This window comes from Rhinichthys klamathensis, unplaced genomic scaffold (assembly GCF_029890125.1).
Source record: "Rhinichthys klamathensis goyatoka isolate OS25496 unplaced genomic scaffold, OSU_Roscu_1.1 h1tg000646l_1, whole genome shotgun sequence".
Lineage (NCBI taxonomy): Eukaryota > Metazoa > Chordata > Actinopteri > Cypriniformes > Leuciscidae > Rhinichthys > Rhinichthys klamathensis.
This window is the reverse complement of record NW_026607092.1, coordinates 62,501-90,000: the sequence shown is the minus strand read 5'-3', so window position 1 is coordinate 90,000 and position 27,500 is coordinate 62,501. Positions and strand designations below refer to the sequence as shown.

General features: G+C 43.5%; 1 protein-coding gene across 2 annotated transcripts in view; it reads right to left on the bottom strand.

The window, feature by feature from the left end:
• znf385d (zinc finger protein 385D) overlaps window positions 1–16,269 on the bottom strand; it is a 96,559-nt gene extending 80,290 nt beyond the window's left edge. The window contains exons 1-2 of one of the 2 annotated variants that reach the window (XM_056241490.1): window positions 15,932–16,269; window positions 1,653–1,795 (exon numbers count right to left, since the gene is read on the bottom strand). In XM_056241490.1, coding sequence (XP_056097465.1) covers window positions 1,653–1,795; window positions 15,932–15,956 — 168 coding nt within the window. In that variant the 5' untranslated portion in view covers window positions 15,957–16,269. The remainder of the gene's footprint in view (window positions 1–1,652; window positions 1,796–15,931) is intronic. The other variant, XM_056241489.1, reaches the window with a different exon arrangement.
• Between the last annotated feature and the right edge of the window lie 11,231 nt (window positions 16,270–27,500).

Below are 27,500 nucleotides of genomic sequence, written 5' to 3'. Positions count from 1 at the left end.
TTGCTACCCATTTGGTCTCGTGGCAGAGTATGAAAGCTCTTCATAAAACTTGGGCCTTTTTCTCAGGAGAAACATCTGAGGGATAGGATACTTAACCAAAGGTCTCCAAAACCTGCTCCATGTAAACTCACTGGTATCTATGAGAAACTTTGTGAGAAAGTCCTTTGTGACGTTTCTTAAATAAATAAAGACCATTTGTTTTGTCTTCTTCTTTTAGCACCAATTATTATTTGGAAGCCAGATATACATCTATCATCCAGCTGACTCAAATGACATGTTTATATGATCTTCCGAAGTTCACAAACCTATAGTTTATAACAACATCTGGCTTTGCATTTCCAGAACCACTCCACACTGAACAGTCCCAAAACTATTGAAACTTCTTTTCGCCATTTTTCTCAGAATTGTGGGCTTACATCTTGCAATTCTGACTTTTATCTCAGAATTGCGTAATATAAAGTCTCAAAAGCGAGTTATTAAGTCAGAATTGCGTGATATAAAGTCTCAAAAGCGAGTTATTAAGTCAGAATTGCGTGATATAAAGTCGAAATTGCGTTATAAAGTCAGAATTGTGAAATATAAACTCGCAATCCTGACTTTTTTTTTCCTCGCAATTGCGAGTTTATATCTCACAATTCTGACTTCATAACATGCAACTGGGAGATATAAAGTCAGAATAGCATGATATAAAGTCGCAATATCGTGTTATAAACTTTCAATTGCGAGAAATAAACTCGCAATTTGGACTTTTTTTTCTCACAATCTGATACTTTTTTTCTAACAATCTGTTACTTTAATTTATTATTTACCTATTATCACTGTAAAGCCACTTTGGAACAATCTACATTGTTAAAAGCGCTATATAAGTGAAGATGTCTTGACAATTGCGAGTTTATATCTCTTCTTTTCTCAAGATATAAACTCGCACTTGCGAGAAAAAAAGTCAGGATTGCGAGTTTATTTCTCACAATTCTGACTTTATAAGACAATTTTGATTTTATATCACGCAATTCTGACTTTATAACGCACATTTGAGACTTTATATCTCACAATTCTGACTTCTTTTCTCAAGATATAAACTGAAAAAAAGTCAAGATTGCGAGTTTATTTTTTCACAATTTTGACTTTATAACGCAATTTCGATTTTATATCACGCAATTCTGACTTTATAACCCGCATTTGAGACTTTATATTATGCAATTCGGATTTTATAACATGCAATTGGGAGATACAAATAACACAAAATTGCGACTTTATATCACACTTAATCACATTTAATGTTTTATGTACTTTTGTCTTTTAACTGTTTTAAACCTGTACCTCTGTTCTGTCTTGTTGTAATCTCTTTATATCCAAAACTAATTTCTCCTCAGGGAGACAAATAAAGATACTTTTTTTGTTTTTTACTTTTTGACACAACTATGACTTAATAACTCGCAATTGTGAGATTAAAAAGACTGTGGCTGTTTTTCTGTGGCTGAAAAAAGCTTCCATACAAAACACCAGCAGCAAAATACCAACACTCATGTGACAATTATCACAAGTAACACTCTCCTCGAACCACGACGGGCGGCGTGTGTGTGTAACCACTGGCGCAAGAATCGAGTGGACCTCATTAGCACATCCAGACGGAGTGTGTTTGTGAGACTCACGGTGCTGAAGCTGGGAATGAGGCTGAGTGTGGATCCGCTGTCCAGAGGGAAGGGGAAGAAGTGCTTCATGCCCAGAGAGGCTGGCACAGTGGGCAGAGAAGCTCGAACCAGCGCTGGCACCAGTCTGCTCTGACACGCATTACCTGAGGAGGAACAGAAGAGACAGGAGTCACCAAACACACTCGCTTATTATGAGATGATGCACATGTGCAACCAATGGAGAGAGAGATTGACTCATTATTAAATGTATTTGTTTTTGTTTAGCCGCTTATTTTAGAAGTGCTGACATCCCTCACATCTGCATGCCAAATTATCCTTTCTCATCATAAGGCAGCTTGATTTATTTAGTTATGAGCTCTATGGGAAGCCAAACACACCACATAAACCACGCAATGCTATCCGAAACTGTTGTGCAAGTAAATTGGCTATCTGGAGGAAAGACAGTTGCACAAATTCTGGTGTTATTTTACGTAAACGTCTTCCTTTAAAATATAAAATCATTTAATATGCTCTTCAACAACTTTGGATTTCTCAATTTTTCAACTTCTTTCCTGAAATACACTCAAATAAAACATTGACAACACTAGAATTCAATTAAAAATAAAAATGGGGGAAAACGATCTAAACTAAAACACATTGTCACAACTCGAAAACGGACTAAAATTAAATAAAAATGACAAAAAAAAAATGCATTTGGCTTTAGTTTTTGATACATGCCATACTATAAAACCTTTAAAACTTGCCTACCTTCAACATGAAAATGCAGCAAAAAATCCTAAAACTAAACAGGGTTATAATAACCCTGCCAAAGACAGAACTCTCCATGATCAGTAGCGGCAAACTGAATACCGAAGCAATTTTTGGCTATCCCTAAAATTTGATTGGCTGACAGGAACACGGCCTAGTTGGCGAAATCACAGCGAACACAGAATTCATGAGTTCAATTCAAGCATGACATGATGATTCAGAACATTTCTTTGCCACATGCAGTGAAATCTCTGCTGAGGATCTGAACACCAATGACATGATGACTTTTTACCCATTACTAAAACTATCTGCCATATTCACTCTCCCGGTGCTATAAATACCTGAGCAATATACTTGTCAAACTGAGACTCTTGATTGGCTGTTATCTGTATTAGCAGTAGAGACAAACTATAGTCCAAGTGGGAAAGACAGAAACCAGTGGCGGAAAACAAAAGTAAATGGCTTGTTTTATTACAGTCGAGTGTTTGTGTGGGTGGCGTTGGAAAGGCAGATTTTTACAGCACATCCCATTAACGCACCAGAAAAAGAAACCGCGTTCTGCCTCCAAACGGAGACAAAAGCCAGAGAAGAAAGACAAACAGACCCAAAGCGTTGCAGAAATGTGATGCCAAAGAAAAATGGACCACTCAGGGTTTGATTTATGCTTTGTGTTTCTTTTAAGTCTCAGATGTTTCTCCTAAAAAAAAGAAGAAAAAAAATCGTATCTTATCTTTATCTATTCTTGACATAGATAATGATTATTTGTGAATAGCAGCTCAGGTCATTTGGTCAAACAAGGAATGTCTGAGTCCATATTGAAATATCTTGCAAGTTAACTTATATTGACAAATAAGAACACATTTTTTAGATCTGTTGTGAAACTCTAGAGGAGGCAAAAGAGGTTTTTGTCTCAGGAGAAACATCTGAAATGCAGGAGAATTAAGACAGTCTCCATTTTTTTTATTGCTCTCTAAGAAAAACAACACATAATGATATCTCATCTAAAATAAAATCCATAAAACAACTATTTCAATTCTGCTGATTGCAAAGCTTTACATTTTCCTGCATCTCTTCTGAAACTCTAGAAATTAGATTACCAAGGTCTTTTTCTCAGGGAAAAGTTGGATACTTCAGAGAAAGTCTCTCTACTTGATCTTTTGTCTGAGAAACTGTGATATTAAGATCTACTGTGTGATTTTGTTGAGCTGTTATCTGAAATAAAACAACTAGTTTTCTCTTCTTTTGATTGTATAGCTTGACATTTTCTCAGAAATCTTCTGAAACTCAACTCAACTCAAACTGCTTGCAATCACATCATTCTCTATAGGGCGCAGCTGATTGATTCCTGCTGTATCAGCAGCCAATGAGCCCGCTGCTCAACCTTGAAATACTTGTTCAGCATTTGCTGTAGCAGTGTGCTTTCAGAAACCCTCCACTTCCCCAGCTCCACCTGCATAGATCTGCTGCGGGTAATTCATGTATGCTATATTGTACAGCAGCAGCATGTGTTACTTGCTATAACTGACAGCAGCAGCAATAACTGACAGCAGCATCAATAACTGACAGCAGCAGCAATAACTGACAGCAGCATCAATAACTGACAGCAGCATCAATAACTACCAGCAGCATCAATAACTGACAGCAGCATCTGACAGCAGCATCAATAACTGACAGGAGTAGCAATAACTGACAGGAGTAGCAATAACTGATAGGAGTAGCAATAACTGACAGCAGCATCAATAACTGACAGCAGCATCTGACAGCAGCATCAATAACTGACAGGAGTAGCAATAACTGACAGGAGTAGCAATAACTGACAGCAGCATCAATAACTGACAGCAGCATCTGACAGCAGCATCAATAACTGACAGCAGCATCAATAACTGACAGGAGTAGCAATAACTGACAGCAGTAGCAATAACTGACAGCAGCAGCAATAACTGACAGCAGTAGCAATAACTGATAGCAGCAGCAATAACTGACAGCAGCATCAATAACTGACAGCAGCATCAATAACTGACAGCAGCAGCAATAACTGACAGCAGCAGCAATAACTGACAGCAGTATCAATAACTGACAGCAGCAGCAATAACTCAGAGCAGCAGCAATAACTGACAGCAGCAGCAATAACTGACAGCAGTATCAATAACTGACAGCAGTAGCAATAACTGACAGCAGCAGCAATAACAGACAGCAGTAGCAATAACTGACAGCAGTATCAATAACTGACAGCAGCATCAATAACTGACAGCAGCAGCAATAACTGACAGCAGCAGCAATAACTGACAGCAGCAGCAATAACTGACACCAGCAGCAATAACTGACAGCAGCATCAATAACTGACAGCAGCAGCAATAACTGACAGCAGCATCAATAACTGACAGCAGCAGCAATAACTGACAGCAGCATCAATAACTGACAGCAGCATCTGACAGCAGCATCAATAACTGACAGCAGTAGCAATAACTGACAGCAGCATCAATAACTGACAGCAGTAGCAATAACTGATAGCAGCAGCAGTAACTGACAGCAGCATCTGACAGCAGCATCAATAACTGACAGCAGCATCAATAACTGACAGCAGCAGCAATAACTGATAGCAGCATCAATAACTGACATCAGCATCAATAACTGACAGCAGCAGCAATAACTGACAGCAGCATCTGACAGCAGCATCAATAACTGACAGGAGTAGCAATAACTGACAGGAGTAGCAATAACTGACAGCAGTAGCAATAACTGACAGCAGCATCAATAACTGACAGCAGCATCTGACAGCAGCAGCATCAATAACTGACAGCAGCATCTGACAGCAGCATCAATAACTGACAGCAGCATCAATAACTGATAGCAGTAGCAATAACTGACAGCAGCAGCAATAACTGACAGCAGTATCAATAACTGACAGCAGCATCAATAACTGACAGCAGCAGCAATAACTGACAGCAGCAGCAATAACTCACAGCAGCAGCAATAACTGACAGCAGTATCAATAACTGACAGCAGTAGCAATAACTGACAGCAGCAGCAATAACTGACAGCAGTATCAATAACTGACAGCAGCAGCAATAACTGACACCAGCAGCAATAACTGACAGCAGCATCAATAACTGACAGCAGCAGCAATAACTGACACCAGCAGCAATAACTGACAGCAGCAGCAATAACTGACAGCAGCAGCAATAACTGACAGCAGCAGCAATAACTGACAGCAGTAGCAATAACTGATAGCAGCATCAATAACTGACAGCAGCATCAATAACTGACAGCAGCAGCAATAACTGACAGCAGCAGCAATAACTGACAGCAGCAGCAATAACTGACAGCAGTAGCAATAACTGATAGCAGCATCAATAACTGACAGCAGCAGCAATAACTGACAGCAGCATCAATAACTGACAGCAGCATCAATAACTGACAGCAGCAGCAATAACTGACAGCAGCAGCAATAACTGACAGCAGCATCAATAACTGACAGCAGCATCAATAACTGACAGCAGCATCAATAACTGACAGCAGCATCAATAACTGACAGCAGCAGCAATAACTGACAGCAGCAGCAATAACTGATAGCAGCATCAATAACTGACAGCAGCAGCAATAACTGATAGCAGCATCAATAACTGACAGCAGCAGCAATAACTGATAGCAGCATCAATAACTGACAGCAGCAGCAATAACTGATAGCAGCATCAATAACTGACAGCAGCAGCAATAACTGACAGCAGCAGCAATAACTGACAGCAGCATCAATAACTGACAGCAGTAGCAATAACTGATAACAGCATCAATAACTGACAGCAGCAGCAATAACTGACAGCAGCAGCAATAACTGATAGCAGCATCAATAACTGATAGCAGCATCAATAACTGACAGCAGCAGCAATAACTGATAGCAGCATCAATAACTGACAGCAGCAGCAATAACTGACAGCAGCAGCAATAACTGATAGCAGCATCAATAACTGACAGCAGCAGCAATAACTGACAGCAGCAGCAATAACTGATAGCAGCATCAATAACTGACAGCAGCAGCAATAATAGCAGCAGCAGCGTAGCATATCTATTCCTCCAAGACCAAACATATCAACATTGTCATACCCATTATCATGCCAAACACTCTTGAGACTTGTCATGACAGAACTAAGGTATTTTCTCAGGAGAAATTGGGAGACTTCTCCATTTGATCTTATTATTGTCTAGCAGAAACAACTATGACAGAAGAGTTACATGTGCTGTTGAATCTCAAATAACCAATCTCATCTGTGTGTTTTCTTTCCTATGGGAGTTTTGAAATCTCAGCACCAGCTTGACATAGATTACGAAACAAAATGTTACTAATTCCTCTAGTCCTTCTGGCATGTAGGGATGATAAATAATAAAACAAGAGAATAATAAAAAAAAAAAAAAAACTAAATTGTTGCGCCACATGCCTTTGTCGAGGGAGAAGGAAAACGTGCTTGCACTTGCACGAAGCATGTCAATCTCAGACCTCCGTGTCGGCGACTCGACTCTGACATGTCAAACGACATCAGGCTAAAGGAATGCTGTCACGGCGCCAGACACTGAACAAGAAAACAGAATTAAATATGCAAGCAAAAGCGTGGCCTGAGTGACAGCAGAAACTGTGTCCGAGCGCGCGCCGCTCTCCCAGCGCTAACCATGAGGGCGTTTTAGAGCGAAACATCTGGGTTTTATCTCCTCGGGGGCTTGAAAAGCTTTACGAGGTTTGATTATTGTGTGAGCACGATGCAGCAACATTCAAAGAGCCTCTTTCTGGAAAAAGGCAAACAAGCAAAACATCAATGCTGGCAGCTTGTCACTCGGGTTTAAGGGAACACGACTTATTAAGTTGATGAGAACATTTTGATTGTTACGAGGCTTTTTTGACACTGTGCCTGCAAGCGTGAGCGAGTCTTTTACGGCTCTGTTTTCCGTTTCAAAGAACAGTAATGTGGAAAATGTCCAATCTTCTCTGCCCTGCAGTCAGTCAGTCTTTGCGCTGCTTTTAGTGAGTTATATTTTCAGCACCTTCTCTTCGTGGAGACCACCTCGCTCTCAGCGCTGAAACAAGCTCTCAGGCTTCTACAGAATGGGGTCAAGGGTTCAAGGGTTAGCATGGTTTGCTTAGCCTCACGTTCCCCACTTATGCTTTTCTCTCCTTGCCACTTGCGGTCTCATCGAATTTCTCTCATTATCTGTCTGCATGTGAATCCCTGAACTTAAAATCCCCATGTGGTGAAAATCGAGCTTTTAATGTTGTTTATATGTGGTGTTTTTAATATGCTTTAAGACAAATCATGTGTAAATTCATAAGTCGAAGATTTTCTCCTTAAAACTGCAGTGAACCAAAGACAGTCTCAAAAACACGGTTTGAAATCGCTGGTGTTTCTGACGTCACAAACGACCTTGTAACCAATCAGATCAACGTGTGATCGTCAACCAGTGGATCTCTGAGCTGAGGGAGTGAGTGGAGGCGGGGCTCATTTGCATATTCATAGAACCGCGTATACTACTAAATGAGGCAAGGGTGTCGAGTTACATTCAAGATATTTGAAGGCGTGAAGAATTGTTTTCAAGGAAAAAAGTTTAAACGTCATTTTGGTCATCAAAGATGAGTTTAAAAGGATACATTTATTGATTACAGGGAGACTTTAAAAACCAATGTAAATAAACTCTTCATGTGCCAGCTTACTATGATTATTACAGTAATCTGCAGTCAGGCCTCGAGGTGTTTTTCAGCCATGTGATTTCATTTAGTGTATCGATAGATTTTTTTGAATGTATGCAAGCCACAGCATTTCAGACAGTTTTGAGAAGTGATTGCAGCCAATTATCTTAAAGAATTATTCAGTCACATGACTTAAAGGAATAGTTCACCCAAAAAATTACAATTCGGCCATTAATTACTCACCCTTGTGTCGTTCCAAACCTGTAAGACTTTTGTTCATCTTCGGAAAACAAGATCTTTTTGATGAAATCTGAGAGCTTTCTGTCCCTCCATTGACAGTCTACGCAACTACCACTTTCAAGCCGCAGAAAGGTAGTAAAGACATCATTAAAGAAATCCATGTGACTCCCGTGGTTTAACCTCAATGTTATGAAGCGATGTGAGTGCTTTGTTTGTGCAACGACATGAGGGCGAGTAATTAATGACAGAATTTTCATTTTGGGATGAACTATCCCTTTAAGGCAAAGTTGCAAGACTTTTTTGATGTGCATCTAGGAATTTATTTGGTAAATGTATTTACATCGTAGTTTATGCTTCTAACAGAATTAAAAGGTTTTCACCTCATACATTTTTCAAAAATTCAAAGTGTTCAATGTGCACAAAAACGCTGAATGAAAACTTGGCTAATGTGAAAATAGCTATTTCACATATCAAACTTGAGTATAAAGCCGACATGTATCAGTTAGACTGGATTACAGTATATGCATATGTGCAATATATAGAGTGAGATTATAAGCTGTGGGTTACATCTGGAGAGGATGCAAAAGAAAACCCAACAAGTTTGGTAAGAAAAAGACGAAAATAGTTTTAAAACCCTGAATCCAAGCATGAACTTTGACCTCATTCCCTCCCACCTGCTTCAGTTCTCACCCACCGGCTCTGTGAAATACTGCTAAAACACACACAGCGATTGCACAGTAATGAAACAGGGGAGAGAAGTGTGTGTGTTTGTTGTTGTGATTTATGAGGACAGAAATTTGTATAATGACATTGGTATTACACTGGTATTACAACGTGAACGTGATTTATGAGGACATTTCCTGAGTCGTCGTATTTCAAATGGCTTAAAAAACATACTAAACAGTTTTATTAAAAATGTGAACATGCATAAAGTTTTCTGTGATGGGTAGGTTTAGGGGTAGGGTAGTGTGTGTGTGTGTGTGAGATGGGTAGGTTTAGGGGTAGGGTAGTGTGTGTATGTGTGTGTGATGGGTAGGTTTAGGGGTGGGGTTAGTGTGTGTATGCGTGTGTGTGTGTGTGTGATGGGTAGGTTTAGGGGTCGGGTAGTGTGTGTGTGTGTGTGATGGGTAGGTTTAGGGGTAGGGTAGTGTGTGTGTGTGTGTGAGATGGGTAGGTTTAGGGGTAGGGTAGTGTGTGTATGTGTGTGTGATGGGTAGGTTTAGGGGTGGGGTTAGTGTGTGTATGCGTGTGTGTGTGTGTGTGATGGGTAGGTTTAGGGGTCGGGTAGTGTGTGTATGTGTGTGTGATGGGTAGGTTTAGGGGTCGGGTTAGTGTGTGTATGTGTGTGTGATGGGTAGGTTTAGGGGTCGGGTTAGTGTGTGTATGCGTGTGTGTGTGTGTGATGGGTAGGTTTAGGGGTCGGGTTAGTGTGTGTATGCGTGTGTGTGTGTGATGGGTAGGTTTAGGGGTCGGGTTAGTGTATGTATGTGTGTGTGATGGGTAGGTTTAGGGGTCGGGTTAGTGTGTGTATGTGTGTGTGATGGGTAGGTTTAGGGGTCGGGTTAGTGTGTGTATGCGTGTGTGTGTGTGTGATGGGTAGGTTTAGGGGTCGGGTTAGTGTGTGTATGCGTGTGTGTGTGTGATGGGTAGGTTTAGGGGTCGGGTTAGTGTGCGTGTGTGTGTGTGTGATGGGTAGGTTTAGGGGTCGGGTTAGTGTGTGTATGTGTGTGTGATGGGTAGGTTTAGGGGTGGGGTTAGTGTGTGTATGCGTGTGTGTGTGTGATGGGTAGGTTTAGGGGTGGGGTTAGTGTGTGTATGCGTGTGTGTGTGTGATGGGTAGGTTTAGGGGTCGGGTTAGTGTGCGTGTGTGTGTGTGTGATGGGTAGGTTTAGGGGTCGGGTTAGTGTGTGTATGTGTGTGTGATGGGTAGGTTTAGGGGTGGGGTTAGTGTGTGTATGCGTGTGTGTGTGTGATGGGTAGGTTTAGGGGTGGGGTTAGTGTGTGTATGCGTGTGTGTGTGTGTGATGGGTAGGTTTAGGGGTCGGGTTAGTGTGTGTATGTGTGTGTGATGGGTAGGTTTAGGGGTCGGGTTAGTGTGTGTATGCGTGTGTGTGTGTGATGGGTAGGTTTAGGGGTGGGGTTAGTGTGTGTATGCGTGTGTGTGTGTGATGGGTAGGTTTAGGGGTCGGGTAGTGTGTGTATATGTGTGTGATGGGTAGGTTTAGGGGTGGGGTTAGTGTGTGTATGCGTGTGTGTGTGTGATGGGTAGGTTTAGGGGTCGGGTTAGTATGTGTATGCGTGTGTGTGTGTGATGGGTAGGTTTAGAGGTCGGGTTAGTGTGCGTGTGTGTGTGTGTGTGTGTGATGGGTAGGTTTAGGGGTCGGGTTAGTATGTGTATGCGTGTGTGTGTGTGATGGGTAGGTTTAGAGGTCGGGTTAGTGTGCGTGTGTGTGTGTGTGTGTGTGATGGGTAGGTTTAGGGGTCGGATTAGTGTGTGTATGTGTGTGTGATGGGTAGGTTTAGGGGTGGGGTTAGTGTGTGTATGCGTGTGTGTGTGTGTGATGGGTAGGTTTAGGGGTCGGGTTAGTGTGTGTATGCGTGTGTGTGTGTCTGATGGGTAGGTTTAGGGGTCGGGTTAGTGTGTGTATGTGTGTGTGATGGGTAGGTTTAGGGGTCGGGTTAGTGTGTGTATGTGTGTGTGATGGGTAGGTTTAGGGGTCGGGTTAGTGTGTGTGTGTGTGTGTGATGGGTAGGTTTAGGGGTCGGGTTAGTATGTGTGTGTGCGATGGGTAGGTTTAGGGGTCGGTTTAGTGTGTGTGTGTAATGGGTAGGTTTAGGGTATAAAAACAATTACGCCTATGGATGTCCTCACAAGTATAGGAAAACCAACCTGTGTGTGTGTGTGTGCGTGCGTGCGTATGTGTGTGTGTGTGAAACCGCCTGTAGCACTGTCTCCATATCTCTGTTCAGATGTGCCCATCATCTTAAAACAGCGTTCGCTGCTCGGAGCGGTGCTGACTGAGAGAAAAAATGATGTCTAGAGGACAAATATGGCACGTAAATAATTAATCACATCCGCTCTCTGTCACTCCTAGGATTCTCCTAGACTTGATCCGGCCTGCTTTATCTCCATGTCCCTTGATATAAAAAACACACATACTTGCCCTCGAAACACACACTGCATGAAGCAGAGAGCCCTCTCCTGATGGACTGTCATTGAAAACCTACGAGTCCTACGAGTGGACAATATAAAGAAGTTTAAATCAATACAACATTTCTTTTCCTTCAATTTGAAAACAAGCATTATTTATTTATTGCATTATTTACAGCAATGCACTTACAAAGGAAGGCTCTTAGGGAATTGCAACAAGATAAGTGTTAAAATATTGTTTCAAAAGTATAGCTCCAAGACCAACAAAATAATACATAACTAACACCTCTAAAAGCCTGTTCACACTAAATACAATAACTGTAACGATAAAGACAATCGTATAAAAGATGAGCAGAGTCCACACCACAACTATAACGATAATGGCACAGAAAAGCGATATCATTGGAATGACTTACAGAACTGATGATGACCGATAAAAACACTGACAGCCAATCAGAATCCATCATGCTTTAAAGAGCTCGAGCATTTAAAGTGACAGACGACAAAACCTGCAGCGTGAGGTTCGAATAAACAGAGTTTTATTGTTCGTTGATGTGGAACGAATAAAATAGTTATGGGTATCTTATTGTTCTTGGTGTGAACGGGCCGGGCCTTAAGACCAATCTTTTCTGAGCAAAGTTATACAATATTTCAACTACTGTTATGAACATGCTGGTTGAGCATGCAGTTTTTTGCATAATACACACAAGAATACCAGAAAGAGACCATTTACCAAGTAATCAAGGTTTAGCATGGTTTGCATGCTTAGTTTGCCCCTGCTGGTAGATATTATAACTACACCATTGTGTTGCTAATAAAATCTAGACAGCCACTGAAAAATAGCGGTGCATATAAAATAAACAAATAATATAAATAAATATTATTAATAATAAATATGCAAGCTTTTAAAATTTTTGTTTTTGCGCTCTCAAAATTAAAATAGCAGCACACTAATAACTGATTAACATCATAACAAAACTGATCTACCTGGTATTTGATTACAGCACATCTTTCTCTCAGTACTGATGCTAGACTGGATACTGCTTCAGGTATTAGACCCCTTTATTGTTCCACCCATGGGAATTATATTGATAATGCATAAACAGACATTCATCTAGACAAGTAATCCCACTGCTAAACGGATGATTGAGACAACTAAACAGCTCAAATAATATCAACACATACGAGATCCACGCTTTGAAACCCACTGGAATGCCTCACATCATAGACTTCTACTGTAAATTTTGTTTGTTTTGACAAACTGAGGGATGAGTCAATATTTTATAACACAGATGTTGTTCATAAAGCTTAAGTTGTTTTGCACATTCCATTAAGAGCCAGTTGTGGTATTGTGCACCGGGTTCAGTGACTGATCATTTATTCTGAAGATTAAAAAATTAGGATTTCAAGTTTACAATAAATAAGCACACACACACACACACACACACACACACACACACACACACACACACAAACGTATATATATTGCATGCAAAACTAATTGGGTTTTAAACTGTAGTAAAGCAGTGGTCAGGAAACACTAGCCATGTGTTCTGCAATCTGAGGTTATAAACCAAATAAATAAAATATCTGGGGTTAACCACACTGCAGTCTCTGCTGTCATCACCCACGTCCTAACAAGATCTACATGCTCTAAAGCCAGGACCGCCTCGCCTCTCATGCCTAAAATGCTGCCTATACGGAGGAACCAAACACCGGACACGATAGTTGAGGCTGTCCACTGCACTGAAGCTGCACATCAGGGGCCGGAAACGTCAAGTTACCTTTGATTTCAGTCAGAAGTTATCTAGATACACAACAAATTAATAAATAAAGAATAGTTGCTGTGCAATCTAGAACATAAACTATCTATAATCAGGGTCTCCCTGTCAAAAGGAGCATCAGGCACGTCCAGTGCAGATGGATTTGTTGATTATAATGGGAGTGTGTGTGTGTGTGTGTGTTATCACGCATCACAGCACGTCACCTGCGTCATGGGCTGTGTCCGAAATGCCCCCTATACCCTTAAATAGGGGACAGCCATTTGAAGTGGTGTCTGAAACCGTAGAGGACGTTATCGTGTGCACTCATTCTATCCCACAATGCACAGCAATAAAAAGTGTACGACTGATGTACGCTCAATAGCTAGAGAATACCCATAATGCACTGTGAGAGTCGTGTCGAATGAATTCCCACTTCTCGCCAGAAGATGGCGCTCGCAACTGATTCATCCATCCATTTATTTCTAAAACCGCTGGGCCGGGTACAGCGTAATATCATACAGGGATACATTTCTTTTTAATTGATTATTAATGTGTTTGATTAAGGTTTACACATGCTAGTTTTTCCATGATAGAGTTCAAGATACATCTTTTCTCATTACTAGGATTTAAATATGCAAATGCTTAAAGGGATACTCCACCGTTTTTTTCATGTTAAACTATGTTATTCCCTTAACTAAGACGAGTTGATACACACCTCTGTCGTCTTATGCGTGCACTCAATCGCTCTGGCGCGCTGAGACACTTTGTTAGCACTTAGCTTAGCCCAGTTCATTCATTAGTATCCAAAGGAGCACTTCGACTCGGCGATGTAATATCATCATATCATCAATGAGAGGGAGAGGATTTTTCAGGAGTCATGATATTACTGCGCCGAGTTGAAGTGCTCCCAAGTGCTATCCATACTTATCCATTTTACACGCTTAGAAAAGTGCCATGTTTTATTTTGTGTCACCATACTTGTTCGAGTTACACGTGTAACTGTATTTAAATAGGGAAAACGTGGAGGTGTTTGCTCGCTTCTCTGCTTGGATCCTAATGAATGAACTGGGCTAAGCTAAGTGCTAACAAAGTTTCGCCGCAAGAGAGAGCGATTGAGTGCCACACTGAGACGAGAGAGGTATGCATCAACTCGTCTTAGTTAAGGGAATAACATAGTTTAATATGAAAAAAACGGTGGAGTATCCCTTTAAGAGTCTATGATTGGATCATTATTGCAGTGATTATTATGTTTCTTGCATGCATGTTTTGCAAAAGTTGCATAATTTGATGGAAATAACATCACAACATTTTTTCCATCAAGAGGTGCATCCATTTTTGGTCAAGATCTTGTATCGCCAATGCAAGAGTCCAGCACTCTGTAAAGTCTCCTCCAGCACATCCCAAAGACTTTCAATGAATTTAAGGTCTGGATTCATGTGTGAAAAATGATTCTTCATTCTTTCACAATCTGAGCCTGGTGAATTTTGACATTGTCCTCCTGGAATATGGCCATGATGTGTCTTCCTACATGGGTGTTTAAGAAATGAAACGCTACACACTCCATCAATTAGGGTTAGAAGAACTGCTGCCAAACATATAACATGCAAGATACATAATAATCACTGCAATAATGATCAAATCATAAACTCTTAAAGTCCCCCGCCCCTGTAGTCAATTATCTCTTAAAACTCATCTTTGATCACCAAAATTAATTTTTTCAAGCACAACACAGCTATACAGCATATTAAAAACATAATAATAATTAATAATTTCATAACATTAACCCTGTCTTTATTCACTTTTTTATCATTGTTTCTCAATAGAATTCATCAAAGTATAGAATAGAATAGTTATAATAGGGGCTCATTGTAACGCAGTGTGACATCATGCCCCGCCTGCGCAACTGGGATTTAAACCCGGCTATAGTGTCTTTTTCTGGTTAGATCATCCTTAAAGAACTGTCTCAACTGGTAAAAAACAGATACGATTAAAATAATATAAAATTTGTCTAATTTTAAATAACCACAAAAAACAGAGATGAAAAATAACTAAGAAATGAACTTTTCCTATGGTTAAATAAATGTTCAGTGATATCTTCCAAAGATTTTTATTTTTTATTTTGGCGCAGATTCAAATTAAGAGTTAGATTTTTGTACAAAATAATAATAAATAATAATAAATAAATAAATCACGTCACATTACAGGACTGCAAAAAAGTTTAGAAGTGATAAAAATGGTAAAACATCTAAAAGCATCTAAAAAAAAAATAGACACCTTGCCTTTTACATTCATAAATGTAAAACTAATGTCTTGAAAGTTTACATCCACACTGTTAAACGATCCCAATTACATTTCTAAAAATGTAATAAAAAATAAAAAAAACACACACACATTCAAACCCCTAAAAACTGCATCAGATTGACCTCAGATCAACAGATCTGCTGCGGTGAGATCTGATCCCGTTCCTCCGCACATTTGGAAAGGAATAATCCCTTCAGCTGGAAGCTCCAGACAACACGCTGAGACGTTTCCTAAAATCTCATCATAATTCCTTCAGTTTTGCAGAAACGCGCGATTTCACGCTGTTTGCTAAACTCCACTGCAACAAATCAGGTGTGTGTGTGGTGAGGCTGCGCTGATGTCCCCGTGAGAGACCAGACGGGGAGTCTATAAAACAAACCCGCAGACTTATAATAACCAGACTTACCAATAAACATGCTCTCCATGGTCATCACGCGCACAGATCCGTGGCGTCCCCGCGCACCGCTGTCCTCAACAGTGAATCCATGATTTCATTTGTACATGTGGGGAACTGCGACCACGAGGGTCTGTCTCTCTCTGTGAGCTGAGATCTTCAGAGAAACTCCTCAGCTGTGTCTCAGATCGAGCTGATCCTCTCCAGATGTAATCTGACTCCTGCAGAACGAGCCGATATCAGCGTCTCTAGCGGGAGTCAAGCCGCGGCTGCTCATTTGTTCTGTCTGAGTGTTCCTCAGGCACTACTCTCTCTCTCTCTCTCTCTCTCTCTCTCTCTCTCTCTCTCTCTCTCTCTCTCTCTCTCTCTCTCTCTCATTCCCTCTTCCAGCACCTCCCAATTTCATATATCATGTTCTCTCTCTCTCTCTCTCTCGCGATTCATAAAGTAAACAAGATTTTAATTTCTAGCTTATTGTGTTAATTTATCTAAGAGCGTTTGACAGGGTGTTTGTAGAGTTTTCGCTGTGGTGTTGCTAGATGGCTATTAGGATGTTCTATTAGCCTACTAGAGTATTTTGCAAGGTTGTTGCTAGGGTGCTCTGGGCTGTTGCTATGATGTTGTGGGTAGTTGCAGCAGTAAGCAACTTAGACTAGCAAAAATTAAGTTTCTGCTCTTTAAATATGGCTCGGACACTACAATGCAAGCCTTTATTTGCTGGTTATCATCTGCTAGGGGAACAACAGTCTAAACGCTTAGTAAAGTAACAAATGAGTAAAAAAATATGATGCGTGCGTAACAAATGTGTGGCAAGTGTTATGTTGCTATAATTAATACTTACAGTTAGGAGTTGGTTTTTATAGTTGTATGTATGTAAGATACTGTAGCAGATGGAGAGTTTGGGGCGTGGCTTCTGTAGCAGGTGGAGAGTTTGGGGCGTGGCTACTGTAGCAGGTGGAGAGTTTGGGGCGGGGCTACTGTAGCAGGTGGAGAGTTTGGGGCGTGGCTTCTGTAGCAGGTGGAGAGTTTGGGGCGTGGCTACTGTAGCAGGTGGAGAGTTTGGGGCGTGGCTACTGTAGCAGGTGGAGAGTTTGGGGCGTGGCTACTGTAGCAGGTGGAGAGTTTGGGGCGTGGCTACTGTAGCAGGTGGAGAGTTTGGGGCGTGGCTACTGTAGCAGATGGAGAGTTTGGGGCGTGGCTTCTGTAGCAGGTGGAGAGTTTGGGGCGTGGCTACTGTAGCAGGTGGAGAGTTTGGGGCGTGGCTACTGTAGCAGGTGGAGAGTTTGGGGCGTGGCTACTGTAGCAGGTGGAGAGTTTGGGGCATGGCTTCTGTAGCAGGTGGAGAGTTTGGGGCGTGGCTTCTGTAGCAGGTGGAGAGTTTGGGGAGTGGCTTCTGTAGCAGGTGGAGAGTTTGGGGTGTGGGTTCTGTAGCAAGTGGAGAGTTTGGGGCGTGGCTTCTGTAGCAGGTGGAGAGTTTGGGGTGTGGCTTCTGTAGCAGGTGGAGAGTTTGGGGGGTGGCTTCTGTAGCAGGTGGAGAGTTTGGGGTGTGGCTTCTGTAGCAGGTGGAGAGTTTGGGGCGTGGCTTCTGTAGCAGGTGGAGAGTTTGGGGTGTGGCTTCTGTAGCAGGTGGAGAGTTTGGAGCGTGGCTACTGTAGCATGTGGAGAGTTTGGGGGTGGTGTGGCTACTGTAGCAGGTGGAGAGTTTGGGGCGTGGCTACTGTAGCAGGTGGAGAGTTTGGAGCGTGGCTACTGTAGCAGGTGGAGAGTTTGGGGGGGGGGGTGTGGCTACTGTAGCAGGTGGAGAGTTTGGGGCGTGGCTACTGTAGCAGGTGGAGAGTTTGGGGCGTGGCTACTGTAGCAGGTGGAGAGTTTGGGACGTGGCTACTGTAGCAGGTGGAGAGTTTGGAGCGTTGCTACTGTAGCAGGTGGAGAGTTTGGGGTGTGGCTACTGTAGCAGACGGAGAGTTTGGGGCGTGGCTACTGTAGCAGGTGGAGAGTTTGGGGGGGGTGTGGCTACTGTAGCAGGTGGAGAGTTTGGGGCGTGGCTACTGTAGCAGGTGGAGAGTTTGGGGCGTGGCTACTGTAGCAGGTGGAGAGTTTGGGGAGTGGCTACTGTAGCAGGTGGAGAGTTTGGGGAGTGGCTACTGTAGCGGGTGGAGAGTTTGGGGAGTGGCTACTGTAGCAGGTGGAGAGTTTGGGGCGTGGCTACTGTAGCAGGTGGAGAGTTTGGGGCGTGGCTACTGTAGCAGGTGGAGAGTTTGGGGAGTGGCTACTGTAGCAGGTGGAGAGTTTGGGGCGTGGCTACTGTAGCAGGTGGAGAGTTTGGGGCGTGGCTACTGTAGCAGGCGGAGAGTTTGGAGCGTGGCTACTGTAGCAGGTGGAGAGTTTGGGGGCGGTGTGGCTACTGTAGCAGGTGGAGAGTTTGGGATGTGGCTTCTGTAGCAGGTGGAGAGTTTGGGGCGTGGCTTCTGTAGCAGGTGGAGAGTTTGGGGTGTGGCTTCTGTAGCAGGTGGAGAGTTTGGAGCGTGGCTACTGTAGCATGTGGAGAGTTTGGGGGTGGTGTGGCTACTGTAGCAGGTGGAGAGTTTGGGGCGTGGCTACTGTAGCAGGTGGAGAGTTTGGAGCGTGGCTACTGTAGCAGGTGGAGAGTTTGGGGGGGGTGTGGCTACTGTAGCAGGTGGAGAGTTTGGGGCGTGGCTACTGTAGCAGGTGGAGAGTTTGGGGCGTGGCTACTGTAGCAGGTGGAGAGTTTGGGGCGTGGCTACTGTAGCAGGTGGAGAGTTTGGAGCGTTGCTACTGTAGCAGGTGGAGAGTTTGGGGTGTGGCTACTGTAGCAGACGGAGAGTTTGGGGGGTGGCTACTGTAGCAGGTGGAGAGTTTGGGGGGGGTGTGGCTACTGTAGCAGGTGGAGAGTTTGGGGCGTGGCTACTGTAGCAGGTGGAGAGTTTGGGGCGTGGCTACTGTAGCAGGCGGAGAGTTTGGAGCGTGGCTACTGTAGCAGGTGGAGAGTTTGGGGGCGGTGTGGCTACTGTAGCAGGTGGAGAGTTTGGGGCGTGGCTACTGTAGCAGGTGGAGAGTTTGGAGCGTGGCTACTGTAGCAGGTGGAGAGTTTGGGGCGTGGCTACTGTAGCAGGTGGAGAGTTTGGGGCGTGGCTACTCTAGCAGGTGGAGAGTTTGGGGCGTGGCTACTGTAGCAGGTGAAGAGTTTGGAGCGTTGCTACTGTAGCAGGTGGAGAGTTTGGGGTGTGGCTACTGTAGCAGACGGAGAGTTTGGGGCGTGGCTACTGTAGCAGGTGGAGAGTTTGGGGCGTGGCTACTGTAGCAGGTGGAGAATTTGGGGCGTGGCTACTGTAGCAGGTGGAGAGTTTGGGGCGTGGCTACTGTAGCAGGCGGAGAGTTTGGAGCGTGGCTACTCTAGCAGGTGGAGAGTTTGGGGCGTGGCTACTGTAGCAGGTGGAGAGTTTGGGGCGTGGCTTCTGTAGCAGGTGGAGAGTTTGGGGCGTGGCTTCTGTAGCAGGTGGAGAGTTTGGGGCGTGGCTTCTGTAGCAGGTGGAGAGTTTGGGGCGTGGCTTCTGTAGCAGGTGGAGAGTTTGGGGCGTGGCTTCTGTAGCAGGTGGAGAGTTTGGGGTGTGGCTTCTGTAGCAGGCGGAGAGTTTGGAGCGTGGCTACTGTAGCAGGTGGAGAGTTTGGGGCGTGGCTACTGTAGCAGGTGGAGAGTTTGGGCCGTGGCTACTGTAGCAGGTGGAGAGTTTGGGGCGTGGCTACTGTAGCAGGTGGAGAGTTTGGGGCGTGGCTACTGTAGCAGGTGGAGAGTTTGGGGCGTGGCTACTGTAGCAGGTGGAGAGTTTGGAGCGTGGCTACTGTAGCAGGTGGAGAGTTTGGGGCGTGGCTACTGTAGCAGGTGGAGAGTTTGGGGCGTGGCTACTCTAGCAGGTGGAGAGTTTGGGGCGTGGCTACTGTAGCAGGTGAAGAGTTTGGAGCGTTGCTACTGTAGCAGGTGGAGAGTTTGGGGTGTGGCTACTGTAGCAGACGGAGAGTTTGGGGCGTGGCTACTGTAGCAGGTGGAGAGTTTGGGGCGTGGCTACTGTAGCAGGTGGAGAATTTGGGGCGTGGCTACTGTAGCAGGTGGAGAGTTTGGGGCGTGGCTACTGTAGCAGGCGGAGAGTTTGGAGCGTGGCTACTCTAGCAGGTGGAGAGTTTGGGGCGTGGCTACTGTAGCAGGTGGAGAGTTTGGGGCGTGGCTTCTGTAGCAGGTGGAGAGTTTGGGGCGTGGCTTCTGTAGCAGGTGGAGAGTTTGGGGCGTGGTTTCTGTAGCAGGTGGAGAGTTTGGGGTGTGGCTTCTGTAGCAGGTGGAGAGTTTGGGGCGTGGCTTCTGTAGCAGGTGGAGAGTTTGGGGTGTGGCTTCTGTAGCAGGCGGAGAGTTTGGAGCGTGGCTACTGTAGCAGGTGGAGAGTTTGGGGCGTGGCTACTGTAGCAGGTGGAGAGTTTGGGCCGTGGCTACTGTAGCAGGTGGAGAGTTTGGGGCGTGGCTACTGTAGCAGGTGGAGAGTTTGGGGCGTGGCTACTGAAGCAGGTGAGAGTTTGGGGCGTGGCTACTGAAGCAGGTGAGAGTTTGGGGAGTGGCTACTGTAGCAGGTGGAGAGTTTGGGGAGTGGCTACTGTAGCAGGTGGAGAGTTTGGGGCTTGGCTACTGAAGCAGGTGGAGAGTTTGGGGGTATGGCTACTGAAGCAGGTGGAGAGTTTGGGGCGTGGCTACTGAAGCAGGTGGAGAGTTTGGGGGTGTGGCTAGTGAAGCAGGTGGAGAGTTTGGGGCGTGGCTACTGTAGCAGGTGGAGAGTTTGGGGCAGGGCTACTGTAGCAGGTGGAGAGTTTGGGGGTGTGGCTACTGAAGCAGGTGGAGAGTTTGGGGCGTGGCTACTGAAGCAGGTGAGAGTTTGGGGAGTGGCTACTGTAGCAGGTGGAGAGTTTGGGGGTGTGGCTACTGTAGCAGGTGGAGAGTTTGGGGCGTGGCTACTAGGGCTGTGTTGAAAAAATCGATTCACCAATTCTGAATCGATTTTCATATTAATTTCTAAAGATCGATCCGTAACTCAGAGGATCGATTTAATAATAGGCTTACATTTTCCCCGTGAACTTTAACTTGCCGCGACTGGGAGATCCCTGTATGCGCATTGAAAGGCTTTCACTCAGCGCACACACTGTTACAACAACGGGCTTTAAGTGAGTCATTCGTTCATTCAACGAACACGTTCAAAAAAGCTGATTCATTAAAAGAGATGTAATGAAACAAGGTATTATTTTTAACTTTGAGTTCCACTTTTCAAGGCTCAGCTGAGCAGCAATGCGTCGCATGGGTAACGCTGAAGCTGATGCTTCACTTATTAGAGACCAATATGGCATTGATTCAATGCGTGACTCGCTGATTTTATTTCCCCGCGGCTTCCTCGCGCTGTGGAATGCTGACCAGCGCTGCTCCTGATGCGCATTTATGGTAAATACCCGTGACGTGAACGTTAAAAGGATGATACGACAAATATTTCGCTTTCCTTTGACACGGCAACCTTTTTCACGAATACATATGACTTCAAAGACAGACGCAGGTAATCCGCACGCGCTCTGCCGATCTCTCTCATTCACTGTCTGTGCGAAGCCTCTGTAGGCTAGCTACATCACCACGATAATAAACAGTCTTGTTTGTTATCATTATGAACTTGTTTAACATTCAATACACATGCATGAAGTTCAAAACAAGCAGTTAAATGTCTATAATAGCCTAAGAGTATCAATATGTTGCATAACCACAGTCCTGTAATTCAGGTAACAGCTGGAAAAAAACTAAAACACTTATCTAAATCTCGAAAATCGGATCAGATCGGATCGGATCGAATCGAATAATGATAATCGATTCAAGATCTTGAGAATCGGAATCGAATCGATTCTTGAAATTTGAATCGAAACCCAGCTCTAGTGGCTACTGTAGCAGGTGGAGAGTTTGGGGCGTGGCTACAGTAGCAGATGGAGAGTTTGGGGCGTGGCTACTGAAGCAGGCGGAGAGTTTGGAGCGTGGCTACTGTAGCAGGTGGAGAGTTTGGGGGCGGTGTGGCTACTGTAGCAGGTGGAGAGTTTGGGGCGTGGCTACTGTAGCAGGTGGAGAGTTTGGAGCGTGGCTACTGTAGCAGGTGGAGAGTTTGGGGGGGGTGTGGCTACTGTAGCAGGTGGAGAGTTTGGAGCGTGGCTACTGTAGCAGGTGGAGAGTTTGGGGAGTGGCTACTGTAGCAGGTGGAGAGTTTGGGGCGTGGCTACTGTAGCAGGCGGAGAGTTTGGAGCGTGGCTACTGTAGCAGGTGGAGAGTTTGGGGGGGGTGTGGCTACTGTAGCAGACGGAGAGTTTGGGGCGTGGCTACTGTAGCAGGTGGAGAGTTTGGGGTGTGGCTACTGAAGCAGGTGAGAGTTTGGAGCGTGGCTACTGTAGCAGGTGGAGAGTTTGGGGCGTGGCTACTGTAGCAGGTAGAGAGTTTGGGGCGTGGCTACTGTAGCAGGTGGAGAGTTTGGGGCGTGGCTACTGTAGCAGGTAGAGAGTTTGGGGCGTGGCTACTGTAGCAGGTGGAGAGTTTGGGGCGTGGCTACTGTAGCAGGTGGAGAGTTTGGGGTGTGGCTACTATAGCAGGTGGAGAGTTTGGGGCGTGGCTACTGTAGCAGACGGAGATTTTGGGGCGTGGCTACTGAAGCAGGTGGAGAGTTTGGGGCGTGGCTACTGTAGCAGACGGAGAGTTTGGGGCGTGGCTACTGAAGCAGGTGGAGAGTTTGGGGCGTGGCTACTTTAGCAGATGGAGAGTTTGGGGCGTGGCTACAGTAGAAGGCGGAGCCAGAGAGTGTTTAGCTGCTGTGGAACCATGACTGATGCATTACATGGGAAATTAATCTTCAGTTACAGGAGTTTAAGACAAAATTTACAGCATTTAGACCTTCAAAGATTAAACGGGTCATGAACACATCAAAGCGAACGACATTGAGATGAAACACAATACTACAATACATCATCATGTACCTGTTCAGAAAGACCATTTTATAAATTATAAAATGTACCATTTTATAATGTTTACATTGATGTGTCCAGTGTAAACAGCCTCAAAGAGTTGTGGCATGTCATGTCAAAAAATGGGTTTATTATAAGTGAGATGCTCACGCTCGCTCTAGACAGAGTGTTAAAGGACAAGTTCAGTATTGTACACTTATAAAGCCCTGTTTTAAGATCGTTTCTGATGAAATAGAACGGTTAAGATTGAAATTTGGACACATGCTGCTTTCCCGAGTCACTCCATTGACTTGACTTGGGACAAAAACTACAATAAAACCAGTTGGAAAGCATATTTTGCAGCGATTTTTGTGTGAGCATATCAGTGGAGACCCCAGACCACTCAGTGTGTTTCACGTCTTTGTAAACTAAAGTTTAATGTGTTTTATGAAGGATTGTTCCAGTGCACCTATGTAACCATTGTGGAGGTGGGGGGGTGCAACCAAAGAAACTGAAAATTCTCGGGACAGCAGCATGTGTCCAAATTTCAATCTTTACCGTTCTATTTCATCAGAAACGATCTTAAAACAGGGCTTTAAGTGTAAAATACCGAACTTGTCCTTTAACCGAGTCAATTGCTTACTCATCACACATAGTAACACAGCTAAAAGTACCTTTTATTGAAAGTAGCCTACTTTTACCTGTTGAGACAAGCCTTCACAAGCACCCCAAAGAACTGTGATTGTGATGTTTGAGTTGGGGAGGCGTGACACGTGAAAGGGGCGTTTGCAAGATATGCTTTATCCGTTATGTAATTCCGCTAGGTCCCACTGTGTCACAGAAACTACATACTTCACTTTTAAAGGTGGGGTATGTGATTCTCTTTTTTGTAAATTGTTTCACAATAACTTGAAATCCTATTCACTTACAGCCACTGAGTTAGAAGCACTGAAATGAAAATTAAGCAATTTAATCATCTGTGTAACGGGCAGGACTCGAAAAACTCCAGCCAATCATTTCCAAGACCACCAGAATCATTGGACAGTAAAGCCGCGTTTCCACCGCAGGAACTTTCCCCAGGAACTAGGAACTTTGGGGTGGTACTCCGTGTGTTTACACCGCAGGAACCAGGGTCTAAATGAAGTTCCGGGTAAAAATTTCCCCCCCAGAAAGTCCCTGCTGGCGAGGTAGTACTTTTTCAGAGTTCAGGAACTTTCGGGGTGGGACTTGTGCGCTGAACATGCTGATTGGTTCTTTTACCTTGTTCTCTCTGCCGGATGGCGTGCGTTCGTCCCATCCATCTCACGGTCATGTCCGCTATAGCTGATAACAAACGTTGTCTATCTAGCATTACGAGCTTTCTGAAATGAATACGCTTTGGTATTAGTGTTCGTCTCTTTTCTGCCGTTTTGTTAATTACCTCGTTAGTAAACCAATAGATCGCACACAAAAACAGCACAGCTTGAATCTCCTCAATACTTAAAACTCAAAACAAGTACGCGCAGACTGGGAGCAGTCGCACGCAGTTCAACGTCACCAGACTAATCTTCCCGGTACTTTAGTCCACGGTGTAAACGCAGTGAGCAACCGTTCTGGGGCAAAAAAAGTTCCTATGAAAAAAGTTCCGGGACAAATAGTTCCTGGTAATTGCGGTGGAAACGCGGCTTAAGTCCGTCAATCAAACGGTTGTACCACACCCCCCTCCCCCCAGCACGCGTGACCCCCGTCGCGCGCATACTCAAAGTTTGTGACGCATGCGCATCTCGTCAGTAAAGCCGGTTCCATGATTAGTAGTAAATCGTCATTACAATCTCTCGCGCATCTGAGTTTTTGCTTGTGCATGATTGCGCGCCCATGTTCTTCGAATGGGTGGAGTCAGAGCCGGCGTTGGAGGAAAGAAGGTACACTGTAAAAAATGTTTTTAGCAATTTAGTTATTTCAACTTATTTTTTGTGTAGAGATAACTAGATTGTCCAGACAACAAGAAATTTTAAGTTTTCTTGTCCTCAACTTATCGAAATAAGTTAGTTAAACTAAAAAAAAAACATGCCAAAAGATAACACAAAATAATGAGTTAAGTTTTTTTACAGTGTAGGACCATTTGAATTGTATATTTTCAAAATCTGCTGGTCGTTTTCCAAATCATATACCCCACCTTTAAGTATCAGCAATTAATAATAATGATGCTGTCCTTTAACACCACTTAATGTTTTTTCTTTAATTCTAAGGCCTTGTCCACACGGACACAGGTATTTTTATAACCAGAGTTTTTCCTCCTGCGTTTAAAAAAAATCCAGTCCACACGAAAACGCAAAAACACGCTATCAAGAGCATGCCACACCAGCAGGCGGCGATACAACCCTAACCGTAAAGCCACGTTGGCCAATCAGAAGCCTAACAAAAAGTTATTACCGGTTCCGGTAGGCGGATAATGGCGCACAATCTGACGTCAAACACAGCGGATAACGGCGCACACTCTGACGTCGCAAGGCAAAAACCCCGGCTTTACGGTCTACACGACAACACTGTAACCGGCGTTTCTGGAAATCCTCACCCTGGCAGGGGTTTTCAAAAATGTTCGGTTTCAGTGTCCTGATACTGCGTTTCCGTGTGGACGAACGGCCGCACCGCGTAAAAAAAGTCCCGGTTATAAAAATACACGTGTGGACAAGGCCTAAAAATGCAAAAAGTTTTAGGTCATCATAATTAGCTTGAAATATGAACATGATCATGTCGATGGTAGTGCATTTAAATGAACAGGTACGCATGTGTAAGCGTGTCTGTGTGAGACCATAGGAGAATATGTCATCCCGGACACAAAAACACACGTACACTTGACCTTGATTCCCCTCTTGGCTCTCTCTCAGATCTCTCCTTGATTGGTTCACTGTAATTCTATCTGAAGGTCAGGAGGAATTGACCGTTCGAAAGCCTCCCACACTTACTGCCTACAAATCAGAGGCTTTGCTCGCAAACAACAAAACAAACACGTATGCAGAGAAAAACAGATCCTAACGCACTCTCGTCCACTCATAGAGTCCAAGAGAGAGGGAAAACAAAACACTAACAGCAACAAAACTCATTTCCTCTACGGGTTGTACATTACACTCGCCTGCCGTTATAAGAGACGGCAGATATTTTGCATCATTGCACAGATGTTTTCAATTAATCCCGAATTTCCAATCGCTCCCGTGCCTCTCGTCCCGCCTCCATCCCGCTGCGAGTAAATACATTTATTCCGTATCTATAGTCGCAGAGCCTCCACTCGTCCTGCAAATGTGTTTTTTAACCTTGACTTGGAGGTGTCACTGCTGAGATAGTGCATTATTTGTCACCATGAATAGTGTTTAGCAGCAGCTGTGCAGAGGAGCCCATGGTGAACCACATGCAAAGTGCAGCATGGGAAACTTCATTAATCTCTCTGTCACTTTCGTGACGCTTTTCATTAGTTACGCTGCTATCTGATCAACTGGCAGTTTGTGGGAGGTTACGTGTGTTTCCGAAGCTCTGACCAGTATCTGCGAAAGAGGAGCGATGATCTGGGAAGCAGAAGAGAGAGTGCTGTGCTCTTTCCCACAATGCACCATTCAACAGGCAATGCTATTACTAGCCTAATGCTTACTGAATCCTGCAGTATATAAAGCATTACTATTTGTTTAATAAATAAATAAAATACTTAATGAATCCTGCACAGTATATACATAAAGCATTACTGTTGTTTAATAAATAAAAATATATACATTAATTAAATAAATAAACTGCTTAAGGATTCATGCTCAGTATATACGGCATTTAGTATAAAAATTATTATATTAATTAAACAAAAAATAAATAAACGGCTTACTGAATATTGCACAGTATATAAAGCATTTACTATTTTTAATAAACAGAAACAATAAATAATTAACTAAACAAAATAAGTACATAAAAACTGATAACTAAATCCTTCTCATTACTAATGGTATTTAAATTTTATTTAATAAATACATAAAAAAACAAATAATTAATGCAGTATACAAATAAAACAGTATAAACATCATTTACTATTTTTAATAAATAAACAATAAATTAACTAAATAAACAAACAAACTGATTACTGAATCCTGCACAATACAATGTTTAATATTTAAAATAAACAAATATATTAAAAGTAAAATTATTGCATTTTTAATCTTTTTTTTTAATGGTGTTATTTATTTGGGAACTCAATATGAACTCTAAAATATATGATCTGAACTGCTATCTAAATTCATTTTAGCTCTGTATAGTCTTACTGTATGACAACTATTGACTCATTTGTGTCTATTTCTATTTCTTCTAAGGAAATGTAAGAGAAAAATATCAGTAAGTGAATTTTAACTAGAAGTCATGAGCAATGAAAGAAACAACTCTGGAGCAAAACAATCTGTCATATATTATAGCATCACTAACCCTTAGTTACTTTCCCTGCGAGGTGTAAACAAACACACAATAAAAAAGGCCATTTTCATATACAAATTAAAAAATGATTCCATCAGCAGAAAAGGCCTCGAGTGAAGTCAATCTGCAGGAATAATACAGTGACCTA